At 35.7% G+C, this 26,184-nt stretch overlaps 4 protein-coding genes across 9 annotated transcripts; 2 read left to right on the forward strand and 2 right to left on the reverse strand.

The window, feature by feature from the left end:
- Positions 1-124: 124 nt before the first annotated feature.
- Positions 125-4,348, forward strand: LOC124188193 (proliferation-associated protein 2G4). The gene is made up of 7 exons (XM_046580760.1): positions 125-249; positions 1,127-1,361; positions 1,457-1,619; positions 1,713-1,892; positions 2,102-2,350; positions 2,513-2,659; positions 2,833-4,348. The coding sequence occupies exons 1-7, from the start codon at positions 165-167 to the stop codon at positions 2,935-2,937; spliced, it is 1,164 nt and encodes a 387-aa protein (XP_046436716.1). The 5' UTR covers positions 125-164; the 3' UTR covers positions 2,938-4,348.
- LOC124188192 (NEDD8-activating enzyme E1 catalytic subunit) lies at positions 4,026-7,218 on the reverse strand. The gene is made up of 4 exons (XM_046580759.1): positions 6,780-7,218; positions 6,310-6,670; positions 5,811-6,140; positions 4,026-5,718 (listed from the first exon to the last, which is right to left on the reverse strand). The coding sequence occupies exons 1-4, from the start codon at positions 7,025-7,027 to the stop codon at positions 5,329-5,331; spliced, it is 1,329 nt and encodes a 442-aa protein (XP_046436715.1). The 5' UTR covers positions 7,028-7,218; the 3' UTR covers positions 4,026-5,328.
- A 119-nt stretch (positions 7,219-7,337) lies between these two features.
- LOC124188188 (coronin-2B-like) lies at positions 7,338-19,975 on the forward strand. 5 transcript variants are annotated; one of them, XM_046580749.1, is made up of 11 exons: positions 7,338-7,513; positions 7,873-8,021; positions 14,352-14,549; positions 15,371-15,487; positions 15,587-15,901; positions 15,982-16,206; positions 16,360-16,569; positions 16,665-16,782; positions 17,004-17,230; positions 17,795-17,866; positions 18,281-19,975. In XM_046580749.1, the coding sequence occupies exons 2-11, from the start codon at positions 7,902-7,904 to the stop codon at positions 18,473-18,475; spliced, it is 1,797 nt and encodes a 598-aa protein (XP_046436705.1). In that variant the 5' UTR covers positions 7,338-7,513; positions 7,873-7,901; the 3' UTR covers positions 18,476-19,975. The 5 variants fall into 5 exon arrangements, with proteins under 5 accessions (XP_046436705.1, XP_046436707.1, XP_046436706.1 ...); XM_046580751.1 differs by lacking the exon at positions 7,873-8,021 and adding an exon at positions 12,984-13,202; XM_046580753.1 differs by lacking the exon at positions 7,338-7,513 and adding an exon at positions 12,984-13,202 and having other exon boundaries at positions 7,884-8,021.
- On the reverse strand, positions 19,387-25,639 carry LOC124188199 (U-scoloptoxin(05)-Sm1a). Of its 2 annotated transcripts, XM_046580774.1 has the most exons (4): positions 25,367-25,639; positions 23,238-23,393; positions 21,836-21,982; positions 19,387-21,390 (listed from the first exon to the last, which is right to left on the reverse strand). In XM_046580774.1, exons 1-4 carry the CDS (start codon positions 25,431-25,433, stop codon positions 21,176-21,178), a joined length of 585 nt encoding a protein of 194 aa, XP_046436730.1. In that variant the 5' UTR covers positions 25,434-25,639; the 3' UTR covers positions 19,387-21,175. The 2 variants fall into 2 exon arrangements, with proteins under 2 accessions (XP_046436730.1, XP_046436729.1); XM_046580773.1 differs by lacking the exon at positions 21,836-21,982.
- Positions 25,640-26,184: the final 545 nt, after the last annotated feature.

Raw genomic sequence — 26,184 nt, forward strand, 5'->3', positions numbered from 1 at the left:
TTAGATCGAAACAATTTTAAATTCCCCCCACAACTCCCGGGTCAGGGATTTTCCGTTGCCACGTTTCCGGTTCCGCCGGGAGCGTCTTTGTTCCAGAGCGCCATCTATTCTTGAATGAAAAGCAAGAGCAATTGTGTCACGTGACCGGTCAGTGTGCAGAAGACATGGCGGACAAAGAGGAGGCTGAGAAGACAATCGCCGAGGACTTGGTTGTCACCAAGTATAAGATGGCCGGCGATATAGTAAACCGTAAGAAAATACAGCAGAATAAAATGAGGATTTTAATGAACATAAAATATCCACCGTAACAACGAGAATCTCTTGAGTTTCGAATAAAATTACCGATGGCCATATGGAATGTGGCGCGCCAATGCCGGGCCTCCTGGCCATGTGGGTTGGCGTCGTGCCTAATGAACTTTTTTACGTCGTTTCGCAATTAATAGTTAATTAGTTAGATATGTCACAGCTATTTTTTCGTACCCCAAATCGATGGTTCGATTAACACGTAAACCGGATGATAATTTCATATCTTTGCTTTATCCATACAAACTAAATCATGCACCAAGCCTGGCTTCACTTCGTAATGACAACATTCTAATTTTACTCTTTTTTGCGTACTAAAATAGAGTTTTATATACGTTTATTGCAAAGAAATCTATTTCGGTATTCTTAAAAAAAATAAATACTTTGTTTACCGCATGTACCAGTTGCCTTCACACAAGCCGCATTGATCAGATTTTTTAATTTTACCAAAAGTATAGTTTACCCATCTATATCTGGATCAAATTTCTCAAATGTTCGGCATCACATGTACCGAAATTTAATCCCTCAGAACTACTTACAAGCGGCTTGGGTAATTCGTTTGAACTTGAGAGATTTTTATCTAACTTGCAGTGAAATGAAAGATGTTTTGGCTGCGTGTTCACTACGTTGAATAAAATTTTATGATACTAAACATATTCACTGCATGTGTGGTTCCAGTAAATTCCTATTTGAATAGCAGTATGAGTTTCATTTATACATAGAACATGTTCGTTTTCCAATTTGAGACGGCTAATTGCATGATAAAATTTAGCAATACATAACATATCGCTGTATAATTTGATTTACATTGTTCATCCTGCAGGAGTCCTGAAGCAGGTCTTGGAAAAATGTGTCGTTGGCGCATCTGTTAGAGAGATATGCGAGTACGGAGATAAGCTGTTGACGGAAGAGACTGGAAAAACTTTCAAAAAGGAAAAGGAATTGAAGAAGGGTATAGCTTTTCCCACTTGCGTTTCCGTGAACAATTGCATTTGCCATTTCTCACCTGTACCGAGTGAGCCTGATCTGACTCTGAAAGCAGACGACATGGTTAAAGTGTGAGTCTCAGTTGAAAAGCAATATTCGAGTGAACGGTACTGTTCCAGCAAAAAAACATCTTCACGTATTTGTATGCTATATATTTTTATTTTAGAGACCTTGGTGCACACATAGATGGCTTCATAGCCGTAGTTGCACACACCGTTGTAATTGGTTCCTCGGCAGAAAATAAAGTAACTGGTAGAAAGGCTGACGTAGTGCTAGCTGCGCACTATGCTTCGCAAGCTGCGTTACGACTTCTTAAACCAGGCACTGAGGTAGGCGGATTTTTTCTGTAAATTGCAACTTTTTTTATCCAATTTTCAAACGTTGAGTAATTCAAAAAATTTCTTTTCTTCTCATGCAACCAGACCTATACGATCACAGGAACAGTGGAAAAAATTTGCGGGGCGTACAAATGCAAGCCTATTGAGGGGATGCTTAGCCATCAACTAAAACAATTCAAAATTGACGGAGAGAAGACGATTATTCAAAATCCAAATGACGCTCAGAAGAAAGAACACGAAAAGTTTACTCTCGATACACACGAGGTATAAATAAAAAGAACAATGTAACCTACTTACATCGAATTGAATGCATATTAATATGCGATTTTAAATATTTTTATTATCTGATCCTGTGACAAGCCGTGATTTCATTTTTTTTTAAGCATAATTTGCTGAATTTAAGATAGACTAATTTTCAAACGAATTGTATTACTTCATTTTGATGAGTAATCAATATTACACAATGATTTTAGGTGTACGCAATGGATGTATTGGTAAGCACAGGCGATGGAGTTGGACGGGAACAAGATACTAGAGTAACCATATACAAAAAGACGGAAGAAACTTATCAGCTGAAACTGAAAGCCTCTCGTATGTTTTATTCGGAACTGTCGCACAAGCACGGACTCATGCCATTTAACCTGCGCACTTTTGAAGATGAGAAGAAAGCCAAGATGGCTGTGGTCGAATGTGTCAATCACAGATTGATTGAACCATTCCAGGTACGAATTTTCTTGCATATGAGTTTTTCGCTTAGTATTTAGAAATTCGTCCTAATGAATCATTTGAAGAATGTCTTCAGTTTGTTCGAGTCATCCTCTGAGTGACAGAACAATTGACCGAGAAACTAGAAAGAAGCCTTGAATTTGTTCCATGTATTTCAGGTTTTGTATGAAAAACCAACCGAGCATGTAGCACAATTCAAGTTTACAGTGCTGTTAATGCCGAACGGACCTCACAAAATAACGGGAATTCCTTGTGATCTTGAGATTTTTCATTCCGAATGTGTCGTTGAAGACCCTGAGCTTAAGGTAAGGTCCATAGAAATTGAATTAATTAGAATCTATTCTCATAGTCTTATGTGACATTTATTGTTTGTCTCTCCAAAATAACTAAAAAAATGATTCACTATTTCAAGAGTTAAACCTTTCTAAATTGTGTTATAAACGTAAAAGTAATTTTATTCTGTACGTATTTATTTCAGTCTCTTTTGAACTCTTCGGCGAATCCCAAGTCTGCAAAGAAGAAGAAAAAGAAGGCCGAAAAAGCCGTTGGTGAAGTGGCTATGGAAGTGGATGCCAAGGCCTAACGTCAATTTTATTCACATCCATGACTTACTGAAATCGTGCACCCTCCTCCCATATTTTAGTTAAAGAAACAAATACTACTAAAAGTAAAACTGGACACTTTCTAGTAATCATATTCTAAATGTAAAAAGCGAATTGTTAGGAACACCTTTAATAATAGGATGTGAACACTGCCGACGTACATACCAGAAATTCGTTATACCTTCTCATCCATTGAAAAATTCCAAGCTATTATTGTTCTTTAACTACAACATATTGCGTATCATCAAAAATGGATTGACAGATCATTGAGGTACTCATCTAATATTAATTTTGCATTTTCACTGCAGGCGTGTAAGTATCGTGTGTTACTTTACCGTGTATCATTTCACCCATGCATTTATTCCTGTTTATCAATGCCTACCTATGATTTTACATTTAGCTTGATAACATTTAGTTGGAACATCGTAGCTTTCTCACATGCTTGAAGTTGGACATTCCGCTAAAATTAGCTGCCCACATTTAGCTTCATTTCAATACATTCAATTTTTGACCAAATTTTAGTCATGCTATATGTAATCTCCTATACTTTATTTCGTATGGTAGAAAACCCGGTGTATCTTCTACGAATGTATTTCTGCCATTTGTATGGGATAATTAATAATTAATTGTTTGAAAACGTTTAATCCAGCAGTTTGACATTCATCAAATTCACGTCCTTCATCTAGCAGTGAAAACAATGTCATGCAAAATCTATTAATCGTAAAATTTCGCAGAGAAATCAAGTTTTATTTTTACTCTGCTCTTTTTTACAATTCGAGAAACAATTTTTCCGAAAAATAGACGAGAAAAAGAAAATTCCTTGTCGCTGTAAACAAGTGTTTGGGGGGGCATCCGAATTACCAAGAAAAATATGAAATTTATGAAATATTAATATTATGTAATAACTAATAGTTTTATATAAGGATGATAGATAATGTATCTATGTTATAGATATTTTTTCTACTCGAGTTATGCATATTGTCGGATGTTAACGAGTGTACTTGTGAAACCAAATTGTCTTGAGCTGATGTGCACGGTCCTTCCTCAGCTTGAATTTTTTCAAAACTAATCATGTGGTCAGCTTGTCATTTCTAATTTTGGTTTATTCTTTAACATGCTTAGAGCCGTAATTTGAAGACGTTGAAAAAAAAGTTACTTCATCTGACTACAAATTGAACTTGAAGCCATTCTGTATTCATAACTATGGATCTTTGTCACATTTATGCTTGAAGGGATGCGGAAACCTGCAATACCTGTCATTTGAAAACTTTTTTAGTTTTGCTTCTCAAGGAAAATTACAAAAATTCGTTACTAACAATTACAGGCCACACGTTTAACTATTCGATAATTTGACTCACAAATAAATTTTACTACTATTAGTAATCTATAAAAAAAAAAAAAACATCCTACTTTTTTAAAGCCGAATCTCTTGTACTTCGACACTAGAATGTTGCCAGGAAGAATTGCCCAGTGAAATAGAAATTTTCATCACTAATTTATCGATGGATCTTGTCAATTGCCATCAATAAACTGTGCAGTGAGTTTGATCATGTCTGTACTTTTTTTTTTTTTTCGTACAACCAAATCTAGTGGATGAATGGAATGAGATGGGAAATGTTAAGTGCAGGAAGGACAGTGCGGTTCGCCCGTATGGCAAGCAAACAAAAAAAAAAAATACAAAAAATTCTACAATAGACAAAAAGTAACAAACAAACCTGGTGATGAGCGGAATAAAATAAAATAATATGACAAGTGGATATTGATCCAAATGAATGAAAGTATATAGGTTTTGCTAGATGCGTATTTTACCTGACCAAGCAATTATTGTATATGGTCATTTTTCATTTTCGTGTAGAAACAAAAAATTTTCAATCGTAAACACCGAACATGCTGTTGACAGTAAGAATACTAAAGATAATGAATCATAAATCAAGCAATTTACACCTATTATTAACTTTTATTAACAATCATTTTTATTCTGTATTACTTGTTGGTGATAAGTTTGCTACAAATCTACCACCTCTAAACCGGGGTGAGGATAAAAATACAACAATTTAGAACCGTATTTGTACTTATTACCTTTAATTTTTCTTTCATTTTTCAAACATCTATCAAAAATGGGTGCCATAAAAGTATTTTATAAATTTAGACAAAAAATATATAGGTATATATACATACGCGTATATCTGGTATCTGGTAAGTGTAAACAAAAATTACTCTGCAATCTAAGTGTAATGTGATTTCTTTTTTCATTTTTTACAAAAATTTAAGGTTTTTAATCAATTTACATATAAATATTTTAGGATTCAATGTATAGATAATATTTCTCCTATCACATGATTATCATGTGCACAAAAGCTATCTGATGAGAGCTATAGCATGTCTATATCTGTAGTACTAGTTGAGAATTTTAGTTTCATTACAACTGTATTTGGCGTTGTACTGTCAGCCACCATTATTTCAGATCCATTTCTTAAACCCAATTCAACAAGGGATCTGTTCAAATTTTCTCTAGTCTTCTCCTCGATACTAGCTACTGTTTGCATGTAAAGAGTTTTGTTTTTTCCATTGACATTTGCAGTTATACCAGGATTTTTCATCTGCAGATCAACCCTCTCGCATAAAATTGCTAGCAAATCTTTCAGCTTCAGTGTCGAATTGCTTATTTGTATTTCTCTTGGGATCTGGCTGCAAGCTAGACAATCTTCCTTCTTCTCAGCTTCATATGTATAAGTGTAAATACCGTCCAAATCGTTCAATACCTAAGAAAGTTGAGAGCAAATATTCGAATCTTGCTACATAAATGGAGTATTAGGAGCTGAATGACACAAGTATGAATCTGTTCATTAATTACCATGTAATTGTTCAGCGATGAACAACAACTGGTTGCTAGTTTGAATACTTCTGTACTACATGACGCAGCAATAACTGCATTGGTAGATGCAACGGCGGGAATAATATTTTTAACAACACCTTGAACTAGTCTATACGTCAGGCCTTGAATACTGAATTGAACAGCCCTTTCGTTTGATTTTTCATAGATCCAATTTATATGCTGCGGATCATCCCCGTCGATAGGGCAATCAAATGGGTTTTCTTTTGGCCATTGCATTACTTTTACGTACTCTATGCAGTGTTCGGGTAAACGTGGTGTGTTTGCTATTGTGCAGAGCGGATATGTAACCTGTTGAACAAGCATATTCCTGTTTCAGATTTCATGTCTTAAGGAATCTGACTTCAAAGTTTCTTGAATGTTGGAAGAAAAAATGTCTGTTATCTTAATGAAGTATAGGATGAAATGTAGTAGTGACATATAATATTTGAGAAGCAATCCATGTTTTGGAAAGCTTTACCTGTGGAGGATAAAGATCTAATGTACACTCGATACAGGCAGTCAGGCCAGGCAAAATCACCCTGGCATTTCCTTTAAATCCTTCCGTACCTCCATCTATCATTGGAATGACACTAGACTGATCCAATTCTCCATCTTCGTAATTTAACAGAGATATCAACATGCCGTTAATCCATCGTCTGGCAACAATAGAGTCCAGGCCTGAGATTACGATGTGAAATTGTCGATAGAACGCCTCATCTTTGTCTTGTATTTTACAAAAGTGAGGTGTGACATGGCACCCGGGTATTCGTGTGTTTATAAATTTTGCTGCAATCTCAGCCTTTGAGGCGCCGATATCTTTCTGACGGAACAAAAACTGCCTGTTTGTGATAAACGAAAGAAATCTATTATAAACGAAGAAAAGATGATAGCTTGTTATTTTAGAATTGTGGAAAAAAACATATTCATAGGTTATCATACGGTATCTACCTATTGAGGTTGGAAAGTTCAATAGTATCCATATCGATTAAATGAATCTGTCCGAATCCCATCAACGCCAAATCTTTGAGAAGTTCGCAGCCTAATCCTCCTGCTCCGATAACTAATAACTTGCAATTTTCGCTTAAAAACTGTAAAGTGTTCGGCGAGGGTTCAAAGTCGGGCCTGCAAAACGGCCCGGATCTTTCCAAAACCTTTCGCAAGTGACACCATTTTCTGTGCGCGTAGTCTGAGCCCATTTTTATTCTTAATAATATTACAATAATTGAAGAAAGCTACTGTTTTCAACAAATGTATTTCGTCGAAGACTCCCTGATCTTTTAAATTACTTGCGGGTTTTCAGGATTTGAAATGATTCGAGTGAGCTTTGACAACTGGTCACAGTCACGGGTGATCCGTTGGATCTGCAACACCATCGACACCAAAGATCTTGTTGCGTGGCTGCAACAACGGCGTAAAAATTCGTTACGCGCATCGTGATCTATTCAATCCGCATAGCCTATGACCGAGGGATGAATAAATATAAGCACTGAGCTCTGAATAACAGTCGACTAGCGGATCTGTGTACGAATTCTTTTCCACGGTTATATGAACAAGCGTGATTAAACAGCAGTTATCTCATCTCCCGCGTGTTGAAGTGCAAGTTATCAATACTGTATATCGTGAATGTTGAAATAGGAAATTTATATACATCGATGAAAATATTTTACGTTGAATCAGCAACGGTTTGTGTCAATTTCTTAATTTCTTGTATCCTTATAGGGAAATGTCAACCGTCCCATGTTGCGTAAAGTGTCAAGTGACGCTTGTCCACTTGCGAAGACATAAAAAATCGATAACAAAGCATGCTTGTTTCTTCTTACTGTTCGGTTTTCCGACACTGTCACGATACATTTATTACACTTATTGCCTAACCGGCGTGCGAGAACGCTAATTACTTCAATTGAAGTCATCGGCGTGTCAACACGGACAATTTATTCTCTCCGTTATTATTTAACGTCACGAAGCTTTACGTCAAACCCAGTATACAATATAATTAAGCGGTTCCACGCTGTTTATTAAACCCGGCTTTCCTCTCTTATAGGAAGAAATATTTCAAAAAATATACGAGACATGCATCGGTTTAAGGAGAAGCTAAGCGATATGCTAGAACACGAAGGAAAGGAAGATTCTCGCAACCCTTCAAACACTAACGCGATCGACATTCGAGCCTGTTATAAGCCTAGCGAACGAGTGAGAATATTTTCCCTACAGTACAAAAATTTTTCCTTTGCATTTCAGTTATTGCTATTACAATTTACTGCCGTCATTCAAATTACGTGATTATAGATAATTTTACAGCCTTCCGATCGATTATTTTCCGTTACATCTCTGCTTTGCTCCCGCGTTTTTCGCTTAAGCATGTGTATCACATTAGATTACATTTAATTCTAATCTCTCCCAAGTAATTTTCCAATTCAGAAGTGTAAACAGTTTTTTCACACCTGATTTCCTATCCGCTCCGTTTGCAGTGTTTAAATTGGTCATCAACTGTTTACACTGGTATGTACATATTTTGAAAGAAAAGCATGTGATCCGTAGGCAAATTTATATAAAGATTTATTGGTCAGTCGCAACGTCAATATTTTCCTTAAACTCTGTTTTGTAAGAAAACAAAAGCGAACAAAGTTTCATTCATAGCCTATGTCGACTTAAGTTTCACGAGGAACGTGGATAAACACCGACGGCTTTGGTACAATTTTACACGGTCGGTTGAACGAAAAAATCGATGTTTTAATCCAACCCAACGACGACTAAGAAATTTAGTAGCGTCGAGTCAAAAATGCAACGAATTTTTTTAATAAAAAAACTTTCTCCCTAGCTCGTAAGACTTTTACCACGGCGAGCAGCGAGTTGCAGAGGTCGATGACCTCTTATCTCTTCGTCACGTTTCGCCGGATACAATCGCGAATCATTTCCGTGTACGGGAATACTCGATGATCGGTTATACCGCAGACTGTGGTTTCACGTCTCGAACCAAAAGCGACTTGCAATAATTTTTTAACCACATTATTTCCCCAGAGAAAGAATCTGCGAGTATTCGCAATCAATCGCTCTAGATCCTGTGTAACTTAGACAAATAGGCCTAATTCTAGAAGCGATTATCGGGAGGAATAAAGATAACGTATTTCGGAGACGCGCCGCCTTGTCTGTTACAACGGAATATTCAATTAGCAGTGTTTTGTATTCGTCTTTGCAGCCTTGTTTCCATGCCTTATCGTATTCTACTATCATCGTAGGTGTATCATCGCCGTTGTTTCGTTCAATATAAAAGGTCATACTTCTCCGCATGAGCCGAGGTATTGTAAGGTGAATATAACGAATGTTCGAATTACGGCGACTTGCGCGCAAGTTTCCCATTCAGTGAATGACGTAACGTGTTTATGTACTGTATACATAATACATAGCTTTACATTAGACTTTAATCCATACCATGCCTACGCAGTTTTATCGACTCTTCGCAAAATTATGCTTAGCTGCTGTTCTCTCGTTCACTGTCTTCACTGTATTCTTCGTTCTGTTCTCATACTGTATGTATATTTTTCTCTAGTACACAAGTATGAGAAAATTGTGTATCAATATGTAATCACCTGTATTGCGTATGGTAAAAAAATCCGGTGTATCTTGTACGAATATTGTATATTTGCCATTTGTGTGAGATATTTATTAATCAACCATTTGAAAACGTTACATTCAGCAGTTTGATATTCAAATTCACGTCCTTCATCTAGCAGTGAAAACAATATCAGGTAAAATTTATCAATCGCAAAATTTTGCAGAGAAATCAAGTTTTATTTTTACTCTGATATATTTCACAATTTGAGAAACAATTTTTCCGAAAAATATACGGGAAAAAGGGAAATTCCTTGTATCGTTTGGAGGGGCATCCGAATTATCAAGAAAAATATGAAATTTATTAAATATTAATATTATGTAATAACTAATAGTTTTATATAAGGATGATAGATAATGTATCTATGTTATAGATATATTTCCTACTCGAGTTATGCATATTTTCGAATGTTAACGAGTGTACTTGTGAAACCAAATTGTCTTGAGCTGATGTGCACGGTCCTTCCTCAACTTGAATTTTTTTAAAACTCTAATCATGCGGCTAGCTTGTTATTTCTAATTTTGACTTATTTTCTACCATTTTTACAGCCGTAATTTGCAGACGCTAAAAAGAAGGTTCCATCATCTGTTTGCAAATTGAACTTGAAGCCATTCTATATATTCGTAGCTATGCATCATAACTACGAAAATTGTTGCATAAATTCTTGCTAAGTGCGTATACGTATTGAACGTACGATAAGACAGTCCTGTTTTTCGTCGATTATCTATTTCTAATTTGTATAACTCGAATGCTCGTTAATTGCGATTGAGATCATTGTAATTTGGTAGGTGAAAAAAAGCTGCCATACTCAATTTTTTCGATAAATATTTTCACTCCAATTACAATATATTTAGTCTTACAATTTTGTAGAAAATATGTTTTCCAATAACAAGGCAGCGTAACAGTTGCAGATATTTTGCCGCAATCCCGTTCTATTCATCTTCGCTACGATAAATTTTCGAATCGTTAAACTTTACGCAGGATAGAATCACCGAAGAAGAAGCCTCGGTACTCGGCGCTTCTCTATTTGCGGTTGACTTTAACTTTTGGGGTTTTGGGGTCCCGAGATTTGGCACGGTCTCAGATCTCGGGCATGATCTGCTACACTCCTTACACTTTGATTTTAAACGCGAGTACGATGCATGACCGATGAAGTCTGCACCGCACCTCCGCATCTTGATGACCTCTTCGATCGCTTCGTTCTCCTTAAAACAATCGATATTATTCTGTATTCTCATATCCGATAAATCGGGGTATTCATTTGAAAATACACTACTCGTGATTAGATTTCTTTACGAACGTCGTGAGACTGAAAAACCTGGTAACAGCAAGAAAAAAAAATAAATAAATAAACTTACGAGTTTGCAGCTCTGAAATTGCGGATATTATATTTCATTACTTGTAACAAAGTTTTCGAATGACACAGTTATTTTTTTCCGTACGCGTTACGAAGTTTCACCGATGTTGTACGTATGCGTGACTGTGGCGATCTTTAATTTCGTCCGACAGTGCCTTTCCCTAATTCTAATCCAGACGAGGTCCTGTACTCCATTATTTTTACCGCTAAATTAATCAGTGATCCGATCGATGTTCCGACGCATACCAATAATTTATTAGATCAACAATGGCGACTCACGCTCAATTTTACCAGCGACGAAGAATCAAAGAAAAAATAATAATAATAAAAACAATTCCCAATAAAATTGCGTATACGAGCTTCTTTCTTAAGATCGATTTACAGCCTGTCTCTTTAATAAAACATTATTTATTTTTATCGTTTTAAACATCGGTTAGTTTCTTCCTTCCTTTTTGTATCTATAGTCTCCCGAGGATACGTTTCACACGAAAAAAAAACGTGAAAATAATGGATCGTAGAGAAATCGTAATATAAGAGTCAATGATATAAAAATTAAACGCCGTATAAGATTGTTGTAAAATAAACGATGAACCAAATTTCAGGGCAAATGCCACTCGGAACGAAAGAATGAGTAAATTTAACTGTGTTTTCACCTTATGGAAAATGAATCGCTTTTCTCCCCACTATCGCGACTCACCTGGATAGCAGAGTATAGGTGCATAGACGTGTTGTACCTCGTCTAGGTGGTCGACTTCTTTCGTAATGTAATATCAACGTTCGGCTAAATTCAGTGAGTGTCTAGCACTCGTCGCGAGCGAATCTTTTCGATCGTTAAGTGAACGTCCAATTTTTTTCACATCATAACGGCGACAAGCTCGTTAACATAAACAAGAAGTAAATAAATAAACGAATTAGCCGATTCGTTAACAAATAATTAAACATTATTCGATAAACGAACCTTGCGTCTTATCCTGGTTTATAACAATTAACGGTTAATTATACACGAGCTTCTGCTCGTACCGCAGAGTTATAATATAACGAGAAAGAAAGTATTACAACAAATAGCGTGAATGAAACTTCCAGGCAAATTTCTCGCTGAGGATATGGCTAATTAATTCGCTCTTCTAAACGCGGATCGTCGAATCGAGTGATCGAAGAAACAGCTGCTCGAAACTGTTTCAGGGAAAATATTGATTCGGTTCGTCTCAGATTCTCGTCCATTAAGTTATATATCTTCCCATATATCCCCATGTAGAATTGTTGCAACACCATTAAGGTATACCTCATATCAGTTTGTTTGATTGGGATTTTGGGAAGTGACAGTCGACTTTAACCAAACTGCTGCAGATTTTTACAGTCTTATCTGCAATGCCTTGCTATCATTATGATAAGAGGCAATTTAAAGAATTTCTCTGCTTATCTAATTTCCTTTATTTATGTACCTTGTATAGCGTGTAAGTGTTACGTGCAAACCGTTGTTTTTTTAACTTTAAGGTGGATGTACCTTAAATTGATGATTTTAATCACTTATTTTTTTCATCTTACTTTGGTATATGTGACTACAATTATCGTCTGCCGAACTGAGCAGAGAATACTATTTATGGCAATGATGAATGTTTTGAAGAATTCTGAAATTGGCCATTCGACCTCTTGCCTGCATCGATCAATGGTTACACAAATTTTTATAGAATTTTTCCGCGTTGCACAGATTTAAATTTGCGGAACGATTTAGCCGATTGAGATGAGAAATCAAGCTCCATTGGATGAATTGCATTTGCGGCGCGAAACGTTTGATATCTTCATTACTTTCAATTCGAAAATTGGCTCATCGTCAGTTTCAAACTTATTGTTAGCTAAATTAATGACTTCCTCGATGCGGTCCTGCCTAATTTAATTGTTTCGCTTTTACATTTATTCTGCCTATTGTTCCTTGTAACAATCGAAAGTTAATATAAAAATCGTAAAGTTATCAAGTGATAATCACTACCAGACAAACGATAATTGTGGTCATTGTTTCTGTAGAACTTTTCTTCCGATGTCTACGTATACATATTAAGTATATAGTTGTATGTATTATTGAAAGTATAATATAATGGTAAACATGTGATTTTTATTGGTACCTTTATATGATTTTATGTGTTTGTAGTTCTTCAGTAGTTTGTTTTTATTTTTCTGTTTCATGCAGTAAAAAATCGAGCAAAAAACAAAAAAAAAAACCCGTATTCGAGAGAATTAAAAAGCGCATTGAGTTGATGTTGCATGGAATCGTCGTTCGTCGCCTATCTTCTACTCCCGCATCCTGTTCTTCTGTGTACAAATGAATAAATTATCACGAATGTTCGCTATTGCCACACTCGACTAAAGTGTTGCAGACAATTTGCCAAACATGACCAAAGACAAACAGGTGAGAAATAGTTGCAGTGCAATTGATATTATAGCATTTATTTTTTTATAGTATTACACTAATTTTTTATACACGTAAGATACAGTTATTCTTCTAATTGTCAATTGATCCTTATCGATTACTAGTTGTTCGATATCCTGGACAATATTGCGAGAGAGGAGATGATGAACAAAGAGACAATTTTAAATAATCCTGAACGGCATTTTTGTTTGATTCTTCTTCTTTCTATTTTTTTTTTTTTTTTTTTTTTTTTTTCTTAACCAAGATGTACAAATAATCATATCCTTGAGAACATCGCTAAATTTGTGATATTTCTCTTACAATGGGTTTGACCTGCATATTCATCACAGATTCAGAAAAAGACGCAATTTATTCAAAGAGCGAATAAAAAATGTATACTTCAGTTTCCTGAAAGTTTTTATAATCTCATATTCATTATTTCAAACACGTAGCGTGTCAGAGTGAATTTTATTGTTGGTCGATGACGTAATGTAACGATCTCTTGCCGTGATATGTGGGTGTATGCATACCTATACCTATACATAAGAGTGTATAATAAATGAATAAAGAAATCGATTATTTGACCGAAAAATTACGTAAATTACGAGTACCGTAATATTTGAATATTGATGAATGACAGTATCTAATTGGCACCCGATCGTTTCAGGAGAGAAAATTAATTAGGTAATAAAGAGTCTTGTTGATGTTTTATGGCTATAGATGATAAAAAATGATTGTGCGGTTGAATATCTCGTGTAGAAAGTACAGTTACTTTTTTTTTCGTTATAAGCTCAAGTCGCTGCATAATTGGTTGCGATATGTTATTTATCTATTTATTTTCATCATTTCAAATTCACATAATTTTTCTGCACTCTGAGCACGCGTGTAGAAATTTATTTATTTATTTATATATTACATACATATTTATGTACGTTCCGAAATTTCAATTCAACTTCACAGTATTCACACTGACGATCAGAGTGACCGATTTATTGCTTACGTGTTTGATTGGCCAATTAATTTGAGGCAAAGTTCAACGCATTACGATGAGCAACAATGTTGTTTAAACTATCAAACACGTATCCATGATCACGTTATTGTCTAGCTTGTTTTGAATATCTTATGTATTTAATTCTATCCGATTTACAGGCCTGGTTTCGAGGAGTTCGGAGTAGTAAATTTCGACACGTTTACGGAGTGCCGGCCAAGAGGGAAAAATGTTACGACAATGTCAAGATAACTAAAAATGCCCACGACTCGCAGTTTTGCGCAGTGAATCCGAAGTTTCTCGCTATCGTTACAGAAGTTGCCGGCGGCGGGGCTTTTCTTGTTTTGCCTCTCGACAACGTAAGATCAATAAATTTTGATATTCGATCTGAAGATTGAAATCATCTAGACTAAGTTTTTGGGAAAGGCGAGAATATTTTCTGATCTCACCTCTAAATGTACAAATTTCCAAAACTCTTTATTATACTCTTCAAATATTTTTTTCACGAAAATAATACTTTAAGGATTATTCGGAAAAAAAAGTTAAAACAAGGCCGATGTACTCCAATTTTTGAAAGTTGTATGAAATTAGACTGTCCAGAACTTTTTAAACAGTACAACATCTCTTCCTGAAGCATGCACCTATTATTTTACTCGCTTCACGAAATACGTGAAAGAATTCTACTTTCACTGAAGCCTTTTACACAATATTTCATGCTAATTAACACTTGCGTGGTATAAATTGACAACCAACCTTTTTTTTTTTAACAACCATATCACTAAACATAGCTTCATTCTTTCTTTTCGTTATACTTTCATTTCGTTTTGTTTTCCATTGTTTACTCTCCTCAATATCATCATTGTACTTGAATCTCAACTACACACTTTACCAGACAGAAGCTTTGACTGAATCTGTACACAGAATCATACCTTTCGACACATTTTATCTCGGAGCAACACTATATTATTCGTCATCCATTTTTTTTTCTCTAATCGTCATGCCAAGGAGAATTTTTACCTGTGGAACCGTGTTCAACGTGAATAAATCTGCAAAAATGGATAACTGGTATTGTTCTCTAAACAACAGAAACAGTCAAAATGATGTCGATTAGTCTGTACTAGTAAAAGACAATCCTCTGCAAATCATATTTCAAATATAATGCAAATCAAATACTCTACAGACTGGTCGACTAGATTTTAATGCAAGCAGAGTTACCGGGCACACTGGTCCAGTACTAGACATCAAATGGAATCCGTTCAACGACAACGTGATCGCGTCGTGCTCCGACGATTGCACGGTGAGTACTTTAGCTTAAAATTGACGCAGCTTCTCTTCCAAGAATCTTCCTCCTTGATCAACCTGTGTTCCTGACCAATTCGTTCAAAATGCTTCCCAGATCAAGTTGTGGCACATACCGGATGGAGGCCTCGGCAGAAATCTGACAGACTGGCTCGTCGAGCTGCAAGGTCACAAGCGTCGCGTGGCGTACATCGAGTGGCACCCAGTGGCTGAAAATGTATTATTCAGCGCTGGATTTGACCATCTCATAATAGTATGGGACATCAATAGTGGCGAAGCTGTTAATATAATAGACAGACATCCTGACGTGATTTACAGCATGTCATTGAACAGGGATGGCAGTCTATTGGCAACGACTTGTAAAGATAAAAAATTGAGAGTCTTCGAACCGAGGTCTGGGATAGTAGTTTCGGTATGTAAAATATATCTACTTAGAATCGATCTAACGACGGCTTTCAGAATGCAGATTATCTACTTGTACATTTATTTCAGGAAGGTGTATGCCATGCTGGAACAAAAGCAAGCAAAGTCGTGTTCCTCGGTAATTCCGGACGCCTCCTGACCACTGGATTCAGCAGACACTCCGACAGGCAATATGCTATTTGGAGTCAACACGATTTGTCGAGTCCTCTGGCTTGCGAGTCAATCGATTCTTCGAGCGGCGTAGTATTTCCCTTTTATGACCATGATACAAACATGGTGTATCTAGCTGGAAAGGTGATTACCATGTTTGGCGTGTCAGGTCTTGACAAGAGCGCAATAAATTCCACAACCATTATTTTTTCACGGCATCGATTTACGTTTAACAATAATCGAGTTATTCTCCAACGTATATTTTATATGAACATTACAATGGTGTGAATCTCGCAGGGTGATGGAAACATCAGATATTATGAGGTTGCAAACGAGGCACCTTGGCTACATTTTCTGAGCCAGTTTATATCTGGCAATCCTCAAAGGGGGTTGGGGCTGATGCCAAAGAGAGGCGTGACCACCTCTCTGTGTGAGGTTTTCAGATTTTATAAACTACACGCCACTCGAGGGATGTGCGAACCTATATCTATGATAGTTCCCCGGAAGGTAAGATTAGCATTTTTTTCATTATATCATTGCTATAAATTTATGCTGAATGTAACAATCAACTATCATTACATTCTCACTATCTTAATCTTCAGAGCGATCAGTTCCAAGAAGACTTATACCCGGACACTATTAGTACTACGCCTGCTTTGTCGGCTAAAGATTGGATTAGCGGAATGAACAGTGCTCCAAATCTGATTTCTTTAAAAACAGGTAAGGCATTCGCTCTTGTACAGTGCGAACAGATGTTACGACACAATATTTATGTAGTAAGGTGGGCTCTGATCTTTTTCAAGTCTATGCACCCCTTGTGAGTCATCTTACAAGTAACTTCGTACTTTTACCAAATAAAATCAAAAAAATAGTTGCGTACTAACAGTTGACATAATTATCGTTAAACTGTGTCACCTATTTGTTGATTTAATTTTTAATAGGCGGTAGCATCACAACCCATAAACCTCGGGCATATAAACCGAATCAAGGGCCTGCGGCAACCGACTTGAACACTAAAAAAAAGTTTGCCTTTCTGTCTACTGAGACAGTCCCAGATTACAGACCTGTCGAGTTGCACGATATGTCGGAAAAGAGTCAAAAGACTTCTTGCAATCAAAGTACAAAAATCCATCAGCTGCAGCAAAAATTCGGCAATGTTACAGTGCAGGTGAGTGAAAACGTATTCTTAATCGGTTGTTACATATTCAGTTGTATGTTACTGTCATTAGTTTTGTTTTTGTTGTAATTGATTTGCTAAATACTTAAGTTGGGACAAACTTTAACCAGAATAATAATAAGAGTATTACAATATTATAATGTGACGGTAGAGAACGCAGTGTTGTTAAAAAATTTGTTTAATTTATCTCGAGTGGTTAGAATGTTCTGACGTTGATGTGCGTAATGTAATGTTACCTAACACAGTAAATTTACTATTCCAAATGTAACACAAGTATACATTATTTTGACGATCGAAACGCTTTTTGCTATTCTGAAAACATTTTAGTCGATCATCTTCTGACCTTTGGAATAGTAACAAAGTAATACATCAGATGATTCATTTTCTTTTTCTTTTTGTTTTTCACAATGCAAGCCGAGTTTACGTTTTCTTTCAAAAGTATTTCGAAAGCTGAATGTAAAATCCTTATTTTTCGCCGAGAGTATGGTAGTAGAATAAGAAAATACTATCAACGGTATACCTAACACACTAACACTTTGCATGGTCCACACCAAGCCAACGAGATGTAGTACTGAATTCCATGAGCTCGTGAACAAGTTTGGAAGTGTAACTAATTATTACCGAAAGGTACGTTCACGTGTCTTTATTTTTTGGTCCGATGTTTTATTTACTATTTGTTTTGGCTACTTCATTCATTCATTCTCTGGTGAGGGTACTTTTGTATGTTACTACCAATTGCAACGTTTGGCCAGTATGACGTCTCCATCTTCGGTGGAAATTAAATAATAATATTTCACTTGTAGCTTTTTAACTAACATATAGTATATTAGTGTAATGCTTTTCAACCGCGTATACTTTGATCACTCAATAAATTTTATCGCTGCAATGTATACTGTTTGTACATTGTTGTACATAGATGTTACACTATTTGTGATTAGGGGAAAAAATATAATTCAAAAGAGAGAATTCAAATGGCACTCGAGCTTCTAACAACAAGTCAGATTGGGATACACACTGATAATGGAATTTGTGTAATTATAGAACAATATTATGGCTTCTTCATTGAACGACAACAAAACAATCGGCATCACGGAACCTCCAATCAATGAATCCGAGTTGAGAGCTGCGTTTGCTCGACAAACCGATGAACTGAGATTAGTAAGACGACAGTTGGCCAACAGTCAGCTGAGGATCAAGGAGCTCGAAGAACAAGTAATCAAATTACAAAATCATTGAACAGGATTATCATTAACAGTGGTTGAGTAGCAAAGTACTTCTGTTCCTAATTAATGCTTGTCGCTAAAAGGTGTCGTGTACGTGGCCATTTCGAGTGAAAAATCACCATAAGTTTGTGTTACGTAAAACTTGTGATTCTCCTTTAATTCCATACAATAAATTGCAATTTTTTTTTTTTTTCTTCAAATTCACTTTTAAACGTTGGCGTTGTCGTATGATACTTGGAATACTGAACATACTCTTAGTTTTTCAAAACATGTGCTATTTAATCGCACAGTCTCTATAAAAATTGCCTTTTCATAGATGAATTCAATCATTTCCCAGCTGTTCGAACTTTGAATAAACGAATGTGTGGAAATGATCTTGAATTTGAATCATTTTGAATCATATCTAAATACATATGCCTATGTAAGCTATTCAGTATTACAGTTGGATGGATATTTGTCGTGAAATTTGACTTATGAACTTGTATTGACCATTTTAATATTATACGTTGAACAAGCAATCAATATGAAACTGTTAATGAAAATATGCCTATTAAATAGAGCAAACTAGTGATGAATTTGTAATTATATATCATAATTACTAAAATACATACAGTACATAGATATACCTTTGAAAATGAAATATTTTAATCAATTGGTACAAACTTTTGAAAATAGGAGCCATCAATGATGTGAAAAATTTTCCTAGCACTATTAGTCAAATAGTCTACAGCTTTTGCTATTTATGCAATATCCGTATAATCTATTTATATCGTGCCTTTGCCAAAACTGGGTTCAAACTTTGCCTTCAATGATTTTCTTCGAATTTTTCTCACAGCTTTTTCTGAACTTAATAGAAATGTGTGTCAGAATATTACGAATGCAAGAAAAGGTTTTCTCCAAGTTCAATTCGCGTAGCCGAAAATATAAAATTCTCATAATAACGTTTTAATTTGATTACAATAATAAATACATTTTGCAAAAGTACAGTAGATTCTTGCGAACAAAATTATATAATCATAAGTGCCTATTATAATCATCAGAGTATAAGTTTAAAAATTCAGATACACGATTGACAGAACTGACAAATTTTTAATTTTTTTCTCAATACAAACGAAACGTTTATTATTAACATTAGTAATATTTTTTTTTAATATTTTTTTTTTAAGCAGAATATAATGCTATCTGCACGTATACTTTATTTGATGTTAGATGTGCGTTGTATTACTAAATGATTAGCTATAGCCTTAAGATTAATTTTGGTCATTCAATGATCGTGTTTAATTTGTACCGCGAATGTATTACTTAGAACACAAAATTGTAACCTATCTCGGCGTATGTCTTGTATGCTTGACAAAATCAGCGTTCGGCAAAGCTGAGTGTAAGATGTAAAATTTGGGAGTTTTGTAAGGTAACAAAATAAGAAGAAGAAAAAAGAAACGGGAAACGATTGAGTGGAGAAACAGTTTGACGAAATTATAACTAGGACGCAGCTATTTTCTCAGACAAGGAAAGTTTCCGGAAGAAAAAAAATAATATGTTTGATAAAACAATACTTTGCGAAGTATGATTTACTGTTTTTGCTTAACAAGATTGCCTTACATATGCCAAAGATAGTATGCATAAATATTTTGCGTAGAAAACTAGGAAAGAACATGCACAAAAATTAGATATTATATCGTACAATATTATGTACTATGTACTTATTACGTACGGGAAATGAATTTTGGCAATTATGTATGTAGCTATACTATAATGTATATTATATAAATGTTCACTATTTGTACTTATTATAAGCAATGTAAGCAGAGAATTTTTTCTAATTTAGCCTGTAATTCAATAAAGAAAACAGAAAATACATCTCTGAATTTTTACGCAGTTCCATACGTATTTTCAATACAACTTATATAAAATTTCTCGGTCGAATTCGTGCGTATCGATACGCATATGATATTTCATTAATAATATCAAATAGGGTATGAATAAAATGATTATAAATAGTGGACGGATTATAAATCAGTTATTTCCGTTTTTAAAAAACGTTGTGACTTGCGAAATCTAGAGACTCACACATCTAATCTAACTATATTCTAAATCCTATATAATACATCGTCTTAGACAAGAGATTATTATTATATACTTACTAAATAAAATTCGAATATAAAATATATTAACATAACGTTTGTCATTAGAAAAGAGTACAGCTTGCGTTCATATAAGCAGTAACAATTTTTTTCCTTCTTTGTATGTATGCATAGAAATGAATGAATCAAAATAGCAATACATTATCGTTATCGATAAAATTATTAAATTATATTGCCCATCGCAGAAGCGTGTATAAAAAAATATCAAGTATAATTATAAAATCTACTAGCGATTCAAATTCCAGTACATTGGTGTATTATACATCTAATATACATCTCATGAAGTTATATTAACGGTTATTAAGGTATATACTATCATTATCAACTTATAAGTTTGAAGTGTATAAAATATCTTTTCATCCTGAGATTCAGCTCGTCATATAATGCGTTTAACTATCAATCGTCGAATTCTACGTGTATTTTAATTTTAATTTCTTATGCCTCGAAATTTTCGAAAATTTTATCTACACGATTGATAAATTCATATATTTCGTTATAAAATATTTTACTCTGTATTTTTTCTCGATTTTGTTCTTCCGGACTTTTGTAGACATATACTTACAACGGAATTATTACCTCCTGTATATCATCGCGTAGCCGACAATGAAACTAGGAATTAAGAGAGAAATTATACTCGGTAATGCGGCGGGGGATGCCGGATTACATCCGTCACCGCTACAAGTGTAAACGCAAGTACGATATTCGAGCGTGTCGCCACGCTGTTGTACGTAATTGCAGTAGTTGCCCAGATCCAGTGACGAACAATATCTCTTCGTCCCAATTCCACCTGTTGAACGATCGTTATGCCATTAGTTTCATCACTTAACATTTCGAATTTCAGACAATAACAATATTTCACACATATTTTTACATTCCTGTTTTGCGTACAAAAATTTTTTCGATACATGCCGAAATGACAAGCTCACATGCGTCAATTACTTTGTAAAACAATCATTTTTATAACATGAACGAAATGCACTGAATAACGAGAAAAATGATTTCGTGACATATTTCGTCACGGTGGTAAAGCAGAAAAAAAAACACAGGCAAGGAAAAGTTTGGACGGGGAATTTCAAAGAAACGGAATCATCTCTCGTTATAAGGCCGCTTCTTATAGACCAACTTGAATTTAATCGTGTTCTCTGATTTATTTTGCCAGAGTCCCGCGTTCGACCTGATAACTCGAGACGAAATGAAAGCAACAAAGAGGAAAGAGACTGTTTTCGAAGGACCTCCGTATCGTCCGACGGTCTTGACGCAGTAGCGGGCCTCGAAAACGTGACTGCAATTTTTCAACTGCAAAGCTTCTTTCACCAAGTCACCCTCCATGCATTCCCATTCCGAAGCTGATGCGCACTGATAGCAGTCTAGACCCAAGGCTTGATCGTTACCAAAAATTCAATTTCCGTTAGTGAAGAGGTATAGGTAGGTGCTTATGATCGATGGTATAGAGGCGAATTATAAACATAAACAGATACTTGATAATTTGCCGTCAGTCGCCTCTACGTCTCCGATGGGGGAAGACAGTTGTAAGCTGATCGGGTGTAATTCCATTGTAATACACAAGTGTATAAATTACAAGTGCTACGATCATGTTAGTTTCTGATGTTAACGACGACCGTACACAGTGTTGGGTAGTAAGAGTATACGTTGTTAGTAACATTTTTCTAATCGTAGACATTCCTAACAATACGTGATATCGAAGGTAGTAACGTTAACGTTACGAAACGTCATGGAATAAATCGTTGGACAATTTTAGAACTACTTTCAAGGAGTTGGATTTTCGAAATACGAACATGTTTTCTTTGTTATGATTTACTAGCTGAATTTCAGATAATCCTGCGGCTGCGAAGTAACAATTTCCCTAAACATGTATCGTTAAAGTAACGTTAATAACTTCAACCTCATAACATTAATACAGTTTTAAAAGCCTTGAAGATTTTACTTCTGGGCCATTCGCCGTTTCCTCGTGGGGTTCATCAGTGGTATGTGTAATCGTATATCGTTGGCAGTATGGAAGAACGTGACATCTTAACCGAGGTTAAAGTTTTCATTGATTTGGCACTGGAATTTTGGGTGCGTGAATTATACGAAGCATTTATTTCCAATAGATTCAATAACTGTTTCAATCATTTTCTCATCTATTTATCCTTGACAATGAATTCGACTTCGCGTGAAAGCTTCTGACCATTCTGTAAGCCCAGTGTAGGGATCTGTGTGAATATCATTCCAATTCCGTATTGTATATAATTTTTGTCTTCATTTCATAAATTGAAAAACCCAATGTAATTGACACATTAGAATTGAAGAATATTTGTTTGTTCGATTTTATGTGAAAGTTTCTGGTTCCTCATTGTGAAAGTTAAATAAATCAGAAAACGATTCAAACAGTTATTTGATGTCACATTCTTCTGGCACAATCTGAGATATCACGATCTTCCATAGTGCCGTCGAAATGTACCCGTTAGTTTGTTATTCTATAAATTACTTTACCGTTCTACCATTAACTATTATTAGTATTATAAGCATTATTAATTGGTGTTAGTACGGTTTATTGGATGTCATAAATTAATGTTAACCAGGGGAATTAGTTCCGATTATTTTGGTGCAATGCGAGGATCATTTTCGATTTACCCTCGAATCGTCCAATGTGCTTGATGCAGTATTGAGCACCGTAAACATTATCGCATGGCTCTGGTTGAATGTCGATGTCGCTCGTCAGAAACTCGTTGCACTGAAAGGGATGACCCGAATCCGTACCCAGGCATTGATAGCAATCAATTGCGTTCGCTGAATAACGTCACATAAAATTAAAAATAAATATTATAATCAATGACGAAATAATAATGAACTGAAATTACGGTTTAGAGTATCCGCGGGCATATCCTTTAATAATCACGTTCAACGAGCTGTGAATGATTTACTAGTCTGATATCCTCGTCTTAATGGGAAAATGTATGAATAACTTAATCGCCAATTCGATTAACATTTAAATTGGGAATTTGGAGGTATTTCACAAACAAATTACATACGGCTGAAAATGTTAATCTTGTCTATGGACATTTTTCAAACCATATAACAGTGATGGCACCAAACCAAAGACCCTTGTCTTTTCGTTCAATACAGACCGCGCTGTCCGGATTAACACAGACTAAATTCGTAGTGTTGTGGGTGTGTTTGATAATTAGCACGCTGTTAATTTCTCTCCCATACTATTGAGACATTCATTAAAAAATAGAAAAGTGTAACGTTCGATTTTCAAATTTCTTGGCTAACCACGAGATTGAAGTTAGTAACGTTATCGTAACGAAACATTGGGGAAAAATATCGCTAGTTTCTCAATTTTACAATGATTTCGAAGGAACAAAGATTTCGAAATGCGAGTATTTTTTGATTTATTAATGTTTACTGAAGTTCAGACAATTCCAAAGTGGCGAAATAACGGTTTATATGTTTATTCTTAGCATAAATCGTTACGATAATGTTACTAACTTCATTACGATGGGTATCCGCGAATTGGATTTCTTGCACGTAGATGTAATAATAAACCAATAATTGCGATCGAGATTGACTCGCGTAGCAGAACGTGGAATACGGATATTAAATTATAATCGCCCATATAGGCTACATGGCCCTGTATAGCTATCTTCGTTAAATCCCAGCCCGGTCCCATCGGTATTCGGCATTCAAAACCAATTAACCCTCTTGCGCTCCAGCTGAAATGTAATTACCGCAAAAACGATCTCTTCCCATCCCCAACTGTGACGAGGGCTTATACCGCATAGTAAATGGTTTGCTCGTTTATATACCAATTATGCACGTACATACATATCGGAAAATATTTTCGAGTATACAAGTCAGGAATTAAATTATGTGGCGATAATTGCTGACCGTGTAGTCAAGTACTCCGTACCTACGCACATTTTTTCGCTACGAATGGAACATGGAAACTCGAAGAAAGTGTTTCGCCATTTACGGTAGTTACTCAAACATGAGACGCAAGGGAAACGAAATTTATTTTTCAATTTTTAATATGTAATTCATTGCCAGAGTACAATGTACGATGATACTGAACTCTGGACGAAGTGAAGCGTACGGTAGAATTCGTCACCTAAACTAAGACGGACGGTGGATTCATTGGTGTAATTCATTGCTCTTTGACCGCTTAACCACTCCGTAATCACATCACGGGGGGAGAAAATAACATTTTACAGCATGAGTACAAGACGCGTTAAAAGTACGCGTCGTGAGTAATTAGATGCCTGTTACGAACAAGCGGAATAGCTTGTCAATTTTTAATATAGAAAACAATCTTCAACGCAATTCCCGGATGGATTAATTCCATGGAGAACCATGCTTGCACGAATATTATTACACGGATATTGATACTTCGCGAAAAAGATCGACTAACTTTTTTGCAAAGTTTCCGATACGACCGATAGTTTTCGGGATTACAAACTGCTCTGCACGTTCCTTCTCAGGCGTTTCAATTTGCAACGATGTTTCATTGAATAGATACACCATGGAATGTTGCACAAGTTTACGCCTTAACTTGCACAATTGACAAGAATTATGTTATAAATAAACATGTTGTACGGTACAAACGCGTATCCAAGTAATAACTTGGTCAGTATAAAAGTTGTAACGAAGCCCCGCCCAGTTGAAATACGTACCCTACGGTAGTTATATTCATACAAGTTGAGTGATTCAGGCACGCCAGCGTTTGTTACATGTGTAGGTGAAATACGAGTAGTTTAACTCACCTAATTCAAGATACGCCACAAAGAGTGCGACTATTATCAAGCATCTCTCTTTGCGCGAACTTCCCATCTTTCGTCGTTTTTTGTTTTTTTTTTAATTTTGAATTCCTTCCTCGAGCACAACGTTCTTTCGCGAGGAAACTGTCGGATCGTCTCAACGAAGACACAACGATACTTCACACCGCAGCGACATCCACCTTCACCTGCCGTTTCTTTCAGGTGAAAACGGAGAGTCGAATGCCCCTGTGGCGTGTCGAGTCGAGCGCCGATGTACCGTTGGTGTTTTGACGGTAGGCGCCAATGTTAGAATCAAAGAGGGGGGAGGATTCACGTCGCGACCAATCCGCGGGCTTTGGCGGGAATGCGAGCGGCTCGGATATTTGAATTCCTGCGATAAATTCCCGCGGGAAATTGCTCTCGGTTCAATTAGGATTCGCGTTCGTTCTGATCTCCTGGAGTTTTTCAAATTATCTTCGAAGAAAATTACTGGAATTTTCTATTCCACTTGCGTGCAAGAAAATTCTACGATTTATCGAGATTATTCGCATATCTAGAACTCGATATTGTGAGGCGGAAGCTTGGAAAGGGAGAGATTGAACAAAAATAAATTGATGTATAATTGCGGTATACAATCTTTGTATTATGTGTAATTTTGAATTTTCTGTATGCGACATGAACATACGATATTACGTGTCTTATCGAATATACAAATTTATGGTTAAAATACCGATTTTTTTTTTGGGTTGAATATTTTGCGAATGAATCGAAAAAATGATTAACCACTCATGACAAATTATCACAATCCATATGGTACTACAGAT

The sequence above is a fragment of the Neodiprion fabricii genome, chromosome 1, assembly GCF_021155785.1.
Source record: "Neodiprion fabricii isolate iyNeoFabr1 chromosome 1, iyNeoFabr1.1, whole genome shotgun sequence".
Classification (NCBI taxonomy): domain Eukaryota; kingdom Metazoa; phylum Arthropoda; class Insecta; order Hymenoptera; family Diprionidae; genus Neodiprion; species Neodiprion fabricii.